Below are 12,372 nucleotides of genomic sequence, written 5' to 3' on the forward strand. Positions count from 1 at the left end.
CAAAAGCAACCACAGGATGGATGACGTGCTCCCTACTCCGTAAAATGCCGGGCAACGAAATCACTTGCATCTGTCACTAATGATAAGCTTTGTCGGATATGCTACTATCTAATTCAGCTGGTCAGCCTTCTTACGATGGTCCCCGCTGGTCGCCGATACCGTACAACCATAGTATCAGCGGTGAAGACCGATTTTGGGACTCCAGCTATCATATGAGACGAATTGGACCAGAAACCACCTCAGAACTTCTTGGAAGCAGCGAAAAGTTGCGCAGACATGGCAGCTATGAACTCAGTTCTCAATTTTTTATGCTACCACCACCTAATTTCCCAAGACAAGGTGCACTCAAATTGCCAATTGTTGCTCGACATTCATGAGCCCTTGCATGGCCACACTCCTCTGCTTCTTCCCCAGAATAATACCGACAATTGTTGTTCCAACGCCAACAATCGCCCCGATCTTTGGCTCACCAACCCAGCCGCAAATATACCTTCCACCTTCCGAACCGTCGGCTTCTTGACTCAGCTAGGTCATGTTTGTATCGCAGCAAAGCTGTGCAAATGCGACCACGAAGCATGCCTCGATACGCGACGGATGATGTACCGTAGTGCGCCCTCGTGTGAATGGCGCCCTTTCCGAGACTGGGCCCTTACTGCCATGTCCTGCCGGGAAGGATTGGCGCGAGACTGCAACAGCAAAAGCGGCTCAAAAGACGGACAGGTAGATTTTTTGAGTATGGAGCGATCAGCTCGCGTACACACACATATTATCAGCGCAGTTCACGCTTGCTACACCATTCTCGATGCGTCCAGAGCAAATGGTGGGAAGCGAATGATGCAGTCCACGGGCGACGGGTTCATGGGACCTGTCATTGACGTGCAGTCCGTCTGCAACTTGATTTATTGGATGCTAAGCATCCTTGCTTGCCATAATCTGGAGCCAGCGGCCATGGGCCGTTGGGATGGCTACTATATTCCTCGGAGCGTCACTGTACCGGCTATTCACGAAGCCGCGCGGCGCATTTCCAACCTGAGCTTGTGCAGCTGTCGCTTCTGGAACCTGGTGAATGTCGCCGAACGAAAACAGAACGATTTACCAGACCTCATCCATAGCCTTGAACATGTAGGTCGGCGAGAAGCCTTGAAGCATCAAGAAGAACATTTCGGCTGTGCCCCGAACAGGTGTCAAACCGCGCACATGGATAGTACGCGTGTGCACCAGATGCATAAATGCAGCATGTCTGGAAATGATTGCAAGCAAGCGAAATACCCTGTACAGGAATTGATAGCTAGAGTAGAGTTGGGAGAAGGAACCGCGTGGTCGCGGGACAAGGAGGAACTGAGCGCGGCGGATGCCCCGTACATCGCCATCTCCCATGTATGGTCAGATGGGACAGGTGTTGGGATGTCGGACCAAGGTCTGGTCAACAGTTGTTTGTTTCAATATTTCGCGCGCATTGCAGAGAGGTTGAAATGCAAAGGGATATGGTGGGACGCGCTGTCCTTGCCACTTGAACCGCGGACCCGCAGCAAAGCCATCAATCAGATGCACAAAAATTACGCGGATGCCGAGTACACTGTCATCCACGACAGCTACCTACTCAATATCAAAGCTTATGATGCCGAAACAGCATGTCTAGCCATCGTGCTGTCGCCGTGGTTCACGCGCGGATGGACAGCGCTGGAGCTGCGCATGGCGACTCAGGTCAAAGTTCTTTTCAAGGGCGAAAATGAGCAAACGCCAGCCATCATGGACCTTGAAACTGACATATTGGCCTCAAGCCCCAATGTCGTTTCTCGTGCACATTGGCTAGCCTCCAAGGTCATCCGTCGGCTGCGCAGTCAAGCAGTTGAATTCGTTGACGACATAATGGCTGTGTTAGGCCCACGACAGACATCACGCGTGCGGGATCGCACTATCATCGCGGGGCTACTGACGGGTATGCCTCAGTGCAATTATTCGCAATCTGAAAGCGAGATCACCAAATCTATTCTGTTCTACCTGGGCTTCGTTCCTCACGAGAGTCTCCTACATGGTCGGCCGACCATGTGTGAGAAAGGCCCATTCTCCTGGTCTCCCGCTACACTGGACGAGATGCCAATAACAGCACGAATTGACAGTGATAGCCCCGAGCTTCGTCGCAAGCGCATGTTGAAGATTCAGGATGGCGGTGCGGTCGTTGGTCGCTGGCATTGTCAGACTGTGACTGAGCACCAGGTCCAGAACAATCTCATTGAGCCACATGGAGATCATGTTTCGGTAGCTGTGCCTTTTTACAGTGCCCTCCTACAGTGGACAAGTTGCCTGATTCTCCGAGAGAGGAAGGGGGATCGAGGGCCCGCAGTTCTAGTCATGACTGTGCCAACAGATACAGAACACCGCGAACGCTACTTGGATTGCCGCTATGTGGGAGCGGCACGGATCGCCGAGGAAAATGATGAGTATGGAGATTATGACGGCATTCGAAGGCAGGAGGATCTGGTGTCCTCGTGTGATGCCACCGTGCGGATTGGTGCTGATAAGGACAAACATGTCTGCTGTGCCCGTGACGCCATAGAGCCGTGGATTGACAAGGCAACTCAGGAAGGGTTGCGAGAGAGTTTTAAGAAGCAAAAAAAGAGCCTAGTCGAGCAGGTCGTCAACGAGGGTTGTCCTGGTCAAGAACAAGACGAAAGTGACCATTCACAATTTACTCGACCTGGAAGACGGGTCGACGCTTGCCCGCAGCAGGAGTATGAAGGAAGTGTACATGATGCCTCACCGGCCGACGAAGCACTGGGAGAGGAACTAGTCCTGGAAGCCTTCAAGACCCCTAAGGCGCCACAGATACTGCAACTGTTCCTGACTCAAGGTGTGGACATCACAAATGAGATCAAGCATAAACTAGAATTCAGGGAACTCAGCCTCCTCGCTTCTGTTTACTTTGCCAATAATCGCCCAGACGATGCTAGGCAGACGTGCGCACTGGCGTACGAGCAGTTGCCCTCGGGTGGTATTGCTCAGGCCATTGATCCTGCTACTGTTGAAGCTATGTGCGAGTTGGGTAGAACCTGTTGGAAGACGGGGTTACTGAATGAAGGACAATGTGCCTACTCGGGGTGCATATCATATCTAACTGAAGCAGACGATGATATGGGAAAGCGACGCCTCCGGTTGCAGGCCCTTGGAGAGCTCAGCTTCCTGCATTCCGAAATAGGAATGATGAATGAGGCAACTTCTTGCTACCTGGGCGCCCTGAAAATAATCGATTCATCTCTAAATGTTCCCAATGATGTTTACGTGTTCTCGCACGATGCACTCACCCGCTTAGGTGATTTATGTTCTCACAAAGACGCCGAGGACCAACGGCTAAAGACTTTATACAGCAAAGTCTTGAGGGACTTTGAGAGAGAGTTAGGAAAGGAGCATGCTGCAACCCTTATAACAGCGCAGAACCTCGCTGCGGTACTGTATGCTCAAGGGGAGATCGCTGAAGCGGAGGAGGTTCTTAAGGAAGTTATCCGCGCTATGAAGAAGATGCTTGATGGCCGTCAACACCTATTACTTTTACGGGCGAGATATGATCTAATGCGGATTCATATCTTACAAGGGAAAAGAGCAACGCCACAGAAGCTAGAAGCGTTTGCGCAAATATGTGCAAACAACTTACCCTCGGGTCATTGGTTAGTTCGTGAAGTCCGCCTTGCTGGAGGCCGCTTGTATGAGAGACAAGGAGAGTTGGGGAAAGCGATCCATTCCCTGGCACAACTGATAGGATCGCCACCCCCAAATAACGCTGAGACATCCAGTGTTTATCTCCATGCATGCACAGAACGTGATCTGGGGATATTTTATTTGATGTCAGACAATACCCAATCAGCAGAGAGACACCTTAAAGCGGCGCGAATGCAACTGGAAGGTATCAGACTCGACAATCATCTTGACGTCCATGTTGCAGACTTATGCTTGGCAGTGCTGCAAAATGATAAGCTGCAAAACGATAAGCTAATTCTGGAAAGGGACAGTCAACAGCTACGCGATACTGCTGCCAAGCTATTTCGCAAACCTATCTCAGGTATAGAAAGGATATGTGGTCCCACGTACCCCGAGACCCGAGAACTCGTCAGCCTAATGGCACGCTTGTGTGAGGCAAGAGTACGCAAAGAGAGCAGCGATAGGGTCGGTATACCAGTTATACAGGCTATGTATCATCTCAGTGAGCTTCTCTGTCGATACGGAGATGACGCAGCTTCTCAGGGCCGAGTGAAGCGTACAATTCCCTACTACGATGAATTCTATGGGCCAGAGAAACCATCGAAAGGACAAGCCTTCTATAGAGTAGAAGAATTGGAACTACCTCGGGAGGATGATGAAGTCATCATCGAGAATGCAACAGTATCACTACACCAGTATGGATCGAGGGAGACTAATTCAACTGATGATGACTCCAGCGACACCGAGGATGAGTCCGATTCCGAGTACACACCCCAGAACCTAACGATCTACGATCTCGCGGGCACCGTGCGCAAACTCGGCGGTGAAGAGCATACACAGGGGCTACAAGAGGGTGACCGTGTTCTCGCGCTGGCTGTCTATCCATTTACTAAGGAGGACCGACACAAGGGATTCCGAAACTACACAGTTGTTCCCGCCAGCCTAGTAGCAGTTATCCCCCCAAGCCTCTCATTCTATGATGCCGCCGCCCTACCACTGGGAATAGTCACTGCAGCAGTAGCATTATTTCAAAGGCTAAAAGTCCCCATCACCTCCCTTTCCGCAGGAAGCAAAAGCAGACGCAGAAAAGGTACCGGGACAGTCATAGTATGGGGAGGCACCACCAGCCCCGGGTGCAACGCCATCCAGCTAGCAGCCGCAGCAGGCTGTACCGTGATAGCCACAGCACCGGGCAAGGAATTCGACTACGTACGACGCCTCGGAGCCAGCGAAGTGGTTGATAAGTACAGCCCAAGAGCTAAGGAGGATCTCTTGGAGATCTTGAAGAAGATGGAGCACACAAGACTCCTGGGTGCAATCGACACCGAAGATACAGACATTAGCACAGCTATCTGCAAAGCTGTTGTGGGAAACAGTGATTTAGTAGCACCCGCATCTGACTCCCGCCCGCCAGATGCAATCTCGTTCAAGGACACTGTGATATGTCGTAACATCTTCAAGGAGTTTCTTCCAAAGGCGTTGAGTGAGAAGAGCTATGTTGTCGCTCCGAGTCCGGTGTCTCCTCCGAAGATCTCACATTTGCGTTCGACTGTTGAGAGGGCGCAGAAGAAGGTTATTACTCCTGTGTATTGTCCGTGATTTGGTGGGGTCTCAGCTACAATGCTAGTTAACTATGTCATATTACTTTGTCATTCTTTCACATTCCTTAAAAGTGTTGTGATGAATACTCTTGCCCTAGAACATCTGCGATGTTTGACCCGACGGAATAACCAAGAGTAGTCTACGAAGCAGTATCCAACCAGCTCTTACGTGTCAAAAAATCACCCTATACAAAAGCAAAAGCAAGTAGATTCACCTCATTGAGAGTTATCATAACAAATTGTGTAACAATCTCGGTTAGTAAGAAAGCATGCATTACGATACCCATTTTTGTGTTTCCCATCAGTTTCAGGTCAAAGTAACACCCCCATTCAGCAAATAAACGCCTTTCAATATTGATCCTTTCCCAGTCATATTCCCTAAACAACATCACAATCCTTGAACTTGCTGAGCTTGAACAACCTTCTTGCGTTGTCCCTGCCAACACGAAGGTATCCATCTCGGCCACCCAGTGCCTCCTTGATCTTCTCCTCATCATCATCGTACCACTGGCAGCCATGCTCCATTCGCTCGTAAGGAAAGTCAACGCTGAACATCATTCGCTCATCGCCGAGCCACTCGTAGAGGTAGCGCAGGTTCTGGGTGCTGAAATGTCCACTGGTGGTGATGTAGATGTTGCGCTTGAAGTAGTAGAGGGGTTCCTTCTGGCAAACAGTATCTCCGTTCTTCTCTGCCAGCGGCCGTGTCACGCCCTTAACCCAGTGGTCCATCCGCCAGAAGTCAAATGGGATGCGCTCGCCCATGTGTCCAAGGATGATCTTCAGATTGGGGAATCTATCGAACACGCCATTGACGATGATTCCCATCAGGTGCAGTGCTACTCCGTTGCAGTAGCTTTGAGGTGGTCCGATGAGATATTTACGGTCCTCATAGGTCTGCTTGTAGAGTTGGGTATCCCGCAAGGGTGCGGCAGGATGAAGGTAGACCGGGACATCCAGCTCCACAGCCACTCTCCAGAATTCGTCGTAGTCGGGCTGATCGTAGAACAGAGGCTGGTCATCGTCTCCCTCCCCGGTATGTTGGATATCGTTCAACAAGGCTCCGTGGAAGCCAAGCTCCTTCACGCAGCGACGAAGCTCATGTCCCGCCTGTCTGGGATCATGCATTGACAGAGCTGCAAATGCCCCCAATCTATCACGGTGGTCCTTGATCTGGTCATGAATGTAGTTGTTTACATCGCGGGCCCGTTTCTCGGCCTTGTCCTTGTCGGTGATGCCCTGGATACCCGGAACAGTCAGGGAGAGGATGCTGTATCCGATGCCGTTCTGGTCGGACAGCTGCAAGCGTTCGTCTGTGATGGACACGATCTGGCGCTTGTAGCGTTCAACATCTTTAGGGGCGATGTAGAGGGCTGCCTGGGCATCGATCTCCTCATCCATGCCCTTCACCTCAAAGGCTTCTTCGAGAGCAACCTTTCCACGCATATTGAATTATTAGGTTTGGTAACTTGTTCAAGCTTTCTAGTGAGATGCAAGAGTATGTGTCAAAGGCAATAGATATTGAGTTATAGAGTAGATGATGCTCTTTGATTGAGATGATCGTCTGTTCAACTCGTTGAGTGTTTGAGGGGGTTTATATACTAGCTGCATCGCGGCTCAACCCATGGTAAATACTTCCACGCTGTTCGGTGACAGAAGGTTCCCCGCAAAGATTCCCCTCCGTAGCATTGGGTTCAAGATGGCCGGTTCTCAGCTTGAATTGCGGTGGTGGAGAGGGGTTTCAGAGGATTGTTGATTCCAGATCCCAATTTGACTTTCGGGTAACTGTTCCAAGGCCTCAACGCCTATAACATTGAATGTTGTTTGGAGTCGGTCTCAGTTGAGAGTTATGTATAGCAAATGTCATGAGGGGGCTTCCTGTCATACTTATTTCATCCAAGTTCACCACTACTGAGACATTGATCTAGACTTGGGTGTGGCAGCTGTGGCCTCACCCGGGTAGACTCGGATGATAGCAAGTGGCTTGTGATGGCTTCAGAGAGGGGAAGACAACAATTTGACTTAGTGATCTCAGCGTGATCATGATACATCCTCTTCTGTGTTGGAATTGGCCAAGGGATACTAGCTGGCGTTGTCTCCAGCTGAGAACCAAAAACGACACTTGAGCAGATTTAGTCCCCAAACCTAGAAGGGCAGTAGCCCATGATACGTCACATCGAAGAGCTAGATCGCTCTTTCCAGGTTGAGCCGACTGTTGTAGTATATTCTGATGTATAGCCTGAAGATTCTCTTGAAGGAAGTCATGAGAGTTACCTCGAGCCAGCTTGAGCCAGCTCCAGGATTCGTCACCTACCGAATATTCTATACTGAGAGGCATATGATGATTGTCATGGTAGACCTCCTCCTGACGCAACTGTCGAAATTATTAGATTAACAAGAGATATACGGAATCATATTATTGTGTAATCTGAGGACCTGTGTAGCTCAGTAAACCTTTGTAGTGGTTTGCGGGTGGTCCGAAGGAGAGAGAGATACACAAATCCGCATCTTGTATGCATCAGTTTGTGTACATTGGATGGACTTCTGTTCAGCTCTTCGTTATGGACGAGATATCGGCATGGTAATACTGTGTTCCTGTAATTCTTCATTTATGGTGAGCACAGACTCATGCTTTTCTCCTGCCAGAAACCATATGAAAAGAGGGGTAGACCCAACAAATGCAGGCTTACCACATGAATCCCCTCCTTAACTTTACCAGGCATGGCTGTCACACCCAGTAATAGTAGTTGTGGCTCCATCTCTCCAGGACAGACGTGTACACAGGTTAGTCCCTAACTCGTGGGTAGGCAGTAGTAGAAGTCATGATAGTTCGTTTCCATTGCCTATTTGGGGACAAGGCCAAGATCTTATCGGGTTGATAAGCAAGTCCGATGCCGGCGATAGCCTTATCTAGGCGCGGGGTTGTCACCCGAGCGGTAATTTAATTTCCCATGCATTCTTGCTGTCTGTCTGGCAGCAGTAGTTGTTGGTCCTTGCTTCTGCTTGAGCTTTCCCCTCATTCTCTTCAGGCCAAGTCGGAGCAGAATAACGATTACTCGATGTCCCACCAAGCTACCTGGCACCAACCAATGGCTCTGTGCTTGACAAGCAGTTAAAATGAAGTTGCCTTAAGTAACACTGCAGGCCCAAGCATACGGAGACTGTATCGGGAATACCAATTACGTTATCGCCGCCCGCCGCGCCCTGTGAACGACAGCGTCACATCGCATCAGTTTGCGGCATCCTACAGTGATATTAGATAACGAAAACGCGGTGAAGCTCCTCCATGGCATCTGATTGCTTCTGCCTTCCTTCCATCAGCAATGGCGCCCCTTATGCATGCCTCGTGGTGGATGAATCCGGTCCCCATCGACCCAATGATGCATTACCGGCGGAACCGGTCCGCCCACTTAAGCGGAGAAAAAAGCGGACGCCCCTGCGTGACTCGATTCTCCTTCTCAGTTTCGCCATCAGTTCGCCTGCATCGTGAATTTCTCTCTCAATCGTCTACCTTGCTACACTGACTTTTGTGTGGACTGTGTGCATACACTCATCTGCTTTCTATATTCACCAAGTTCACTACGTTCCATCACACCCCTGTCTCAAGAATGAGCCCTCCCGTCGCCGTGGACAATGACTCAATCAACGTGGGCTCGGTTGCCGCTACCGGCCCATTGACGGTTGATGCCATCCCTGCCCTGAGAGCCAAGAGCGCAAAGATTCCCACCGGTGTTGCTCCTGCTACGAACAGTGACATGTTCAAGAGCCCGGTATGTTATTTTCTCGCCTTCACAAACCGACAATACCCCGTGGCGAATGACCGACTGACCTTACTGTTCTTTCGTCTAGCACTGCTTCACCAAGCCTCAATCGAAACGCTGGGATCGTAAGTCGCCCGATTGCCTCCGTGTCGGCCAATCACTAATCCCTCGCAAGACATTTTCTCCGTCGAATCCAAGTCCCGGAAGGTTTGTCCGTCTATACACGTTGTTGCGGTGTACATAAATACTGAAGCTTTTGTTAGAGTTCAACCTTGAAGGGTGCTGCGCGGTACCTGAAGAACCCCGGATTGATCTCTCTGGGTGGCGGCCTTCCCTCTCCGGAATACTTTCCCATTGAGCAGCTCTCCGTCAAGGTCCCCAACGCCCCTGATTTCTCCCCGGAGGCTATTCAGAATTCCGGTGCTCTTCTGACCGCGAGTAAGGGTGACGTGCGCACCGGAAAGAGTCTTTACGGTTAGTTTCCTCTAGCCCCCGCGCGTTAAGTTGCATACTAATCAAAACAAATGATTAGACTTGGAGGTTGCCCTTAACTATGGCCAGGCTTCGGGAACTCCCCAGTTGCTTAGGTTCGTGACGGAACACACCGAAGTATGTGGAGGCAATACAAGCCATTTCTGACATGTGTGACATGGACTAATCGCTACTAGCTCATTCACAACCCTCCCTATGCCGATTGGCAATGCTGTTTGACCGCAGGTAGCACGTACGCGTGGGACACGATCCTCCGCATGCTTTGCAACCGCGGGGACTACATCTTGATGGAAGAGTACACTTTTGCTAGTGCCCAGGAGACTGCGCTTCCTCTTGGACTGAAGGTGGCGCCGATCAGAATGGACGGGGAGGGTCTTTTGCCCGAGTCCCTTGATGAGATTCTGAGCAACTGGGACGAAGCCGCCCGGGGTGGTCCCAAGCCTTACGTGCTGTACACCATCCCCACTGGTCAGAACCCAACCGGTGCTACTCAGTCCGCAGAGCGGCGTAAGGCTGTGTACAAGGTCGCCCAGAAGCACGATGTGTACATTGTGGAGGATGAGCCGTACTACTTCTTGCAGATGCAGCCCTACGCTGGTGCTGACAGCGAGCCCGTCCCGCCCCCGGCGACCCACGAAGACTTCCTCAAGTCCCTCGTGCCATCCTACCTGAGCCTCGACGTCGATGGACGTGTCCTTCGCATCGAGTCATTCTCCAAGGTCCTTTCTCCTGGATCTCGCGCTGGCTGGATTGTCGCCGCGGATCAGGTTGTGGAACGATTCATCCGGAACTGCGAGACCTCGGCCCAGAACCCTAGCGGTATCTCCCAGCTGATCTTCTACAAGCTTCTCGATGAGCACTGGGGTCACTCTGGATACCTTGACTGGCTGATCAACCTGCGCATGCAGTACACTGGCCGCCGTGATACGATGATGCATGCTTGTGAACAGTACCTGCCTCGCGAAATTGCTCAGTGGATTCCCCCTGCAGCAGGCATGTTCGTAAGTACACTATGACTACTATAACTCCCGGGTGAGACGATAAGCTAACACACCGATAGCACTGGATCGAGGTTGATTGGAAGAAGCACCCTGGCTTGGCTTCCGGCAAGACTCGTGAATCCATCGAAGAGGAAGTATTCCTCGCTGCCATTGATAACGGCGTCCTTGTCTCTCGTGGCAGCTGGTTTAAGGCGTCTGGAGTCAACGAGGAGAAGATGTTCTTCCGCGCTACGTTTGCTGCCGCTAGCTCGGAAGGCATCACTGAAGCTATTCGGCGGTTCGGTGATTCTCTGAGAGTTCAGTTCGGTCTGTAGAGAGCGGTTGACTTCTTCAAGAAGATGTAAATACGAAAGAAGTAGATAACCCATCCTAATTCTAGCGTGAAATCGGTTATAGAGTAAACAAATTGAATTATTGTTTTGTCTCAGTAGAATTCCTCCTTAGTACAGGTAAGGTTATCATGGACTGACACTCGTATAAAAATATCCTGTAATTAATAGCCTTTGAAAACCCACAAGCTTCATGATTCCTCCTCGTTGCGCAGCTATTATTTATCACATTTGTAGAAACCAAAGACATCGGAACCGCGTGAAAACAATATTCCGCCGGTTGATCCACCCACCAGCGTGACACTATCCCGAACGAACGCTCTGGAACTTTAATCGAACGTTTGCCCCAAAACCCTCCATCGACTGCCTTAAATTGTCGATATAACTATCTAACGAGAGAGGAGAGACGATGTATCTTGTTTTTTATTATTGATATTATTCCATCCAGCTCTTGATACCCCTTAGACTTTCTTCTCTTTCCGTTTTGCCGTTGCCCTGATCCCGTTACCCCTGCATTGACGAACGTCCGGTTTCTTGTTCGTTGCCTTATGGTAGACCAGCTGGCTTGGTCCTAGGATTTTTGGGTGCTTGTTGTAGGTGAGTGGTCTTGGAGTTTTCATAGATAGCAATAGAGGGTTATGTTCCGTGTCTTTTGGTGGTCGAATTGCTTGCTGGACAGCTGTTCGTTGGAATTCTGGCGTTGGTCTCTCAGTGTCACGTGATTGGTATGAGGCGGTTAGGATGCAAGATGCCTAACTAATCAAGCTGGGTCCTGGGCTCAGTGGCTGTTTCATGCCTGCATGTGAAGCCATTCGTGATTACTGTCTCCTTTTTACTTGGCTTGAATAGTGTGCTCTGTTTTGTAGATGCTAGCTGGTGCAGTGCTAACCAGCATGCAGATTATTTCGCTTTGAAGATTCCGTTTGTTCCAGCATCTGGCATCTGGATTCTCTGTTCATGCCACAGAATTGTGTGGGTGAACTCAAGGGTGTGAATATAGAGAGGCTTTCACATATCGCAGATTGCCACTTCTTGGGTGTACCGAAAGGTGAATCTGATTGGTCAGAGTCATAGCACGTGGCCTGTGTACTTCACCATATATCAAATATCTCGAATTCACTTGAGCTCGACTGCCTAGCACTTTGGAGAACTGGATTCTGCCGGGCGCTAAACTAGCGTCTTCTTCTTCTTTACACCTCTCACCGCCTTATATTCACGTCATTGTGGGCTTCAGTGCAACACAGCATTTGAGGTGAGTTTGCGCCTGTCCTGGGTGGGCTTTCACAGTGCTTGGGATCACAGCTCCCCGGGAACAGCATGATGTGTTTTAGTATGTAGCTAACACCTTATAGTTCACTGGCTGGTTTTATAGGTTCCTGCAAATCAGCCAACAGTGAGACTCGCCCTCCTGCTCCGTGAATGAGACACGGGACGCTCGGCTAGGGCCTCTCGCAGCATCCGATCTGTTCTATATTGGGATACTCCCATTTTTAGCTTC

At 50.3% G+C, this 12,372-nt stretch overlaps 3 protein-coding genes across 3 annotated transcripts; 2 read left to right on the forward strand and 1 right to left on the reverse strand.

The window, feature by feature from the left end:
• Positions 1 to 276: 276 nt before the first annotated feature.
• BO88DRAFT_460041 (uncharacterized protein) lies at positions 277 to 5,292 on the forward strand (the record flags this gene model as incomplete). The annotated part of the gene is made up of 1 exon (XM_025711106.1): positions 277 to 5,292. One exon carries the CDS (start codon positions 277 to 279, stop codon positions 5,290 to 5,292), a length of 5,016 nt encoding a protein of 1,671 aa, XP_025568293.1.
• A 203-nt stretch (positions 5,293 to 5,495) lies between these two features.
• On the reverse strand, positions 5,496 to 6,990 carry BO88DRAFT_14829 (amidohydrolase family protein). The gene has a single exon (XM_025701503.1). It carries the CDS (start codon positions 6,735 to 6,737, stop codon positions 5,673 to 5,675), a length of 1,065 nt encoding a protein of 354 aa, XP_025568294.1. The 5' UTR covers positions 6,738 to 6,990; the 3' UTR covers positions 5,496 to 5,672.
• A 1,909-nt stretch (positions 6,991 to 8,899) lies between these two features.
• Positions 8,900 to 10,859, forward strand: BO88DRAFT_354867 (aminotransferase-like domain-containing protein; the record flags this gene model as incomplete). The annotated part of the gene is made up of 7 exons (XM_025703688.1): positions 8,900 to 9,100; positions 9,141 to 9,177; positions 9,228 to 9,259; positions 9,316 to 9,526; positions 9,585 to 9,661; positions 9,721 to 10,545; positions 10,605 to 10,859. 7 exons carry the CDS (start codon positions 8,900 to 8,902, stop codon positions 10,857 to 10,859), a joined length of 1,638 nt encoding a protein of 545 aa, XP_025568295.1.
• Between the last annotated feature and the right edge of the window lie 1,513 nt (positions 10,860 to 12,372).

Source organism: Aspergillus vadensis (assembly GCF_003184925.1).
Source record: "Aspergillus vadensis CBS 113365 unplaced genomic scaffold BO88scaffold_1, whole genome shotgun sequence".
NCBI classification, from domain to species: domain Eukaryota; kingdom Fungi; phylum Ascomycota; class Eurotiomycetes; order Eurotiales; family Aspergillaceae; genus Aspergillus; species Aspergillus vadensis.

What these genes read in the sequence shown, in the direction of transcription:
- BO88DRAFT_14829 (XM_025701503.1), bottom strand. Translation starts at nt 6,737, where the DNA reads ATGCGTGGAAAGGTTGCTCTCGAAGAAGCCTTTGAGGTGAAGGGCATG.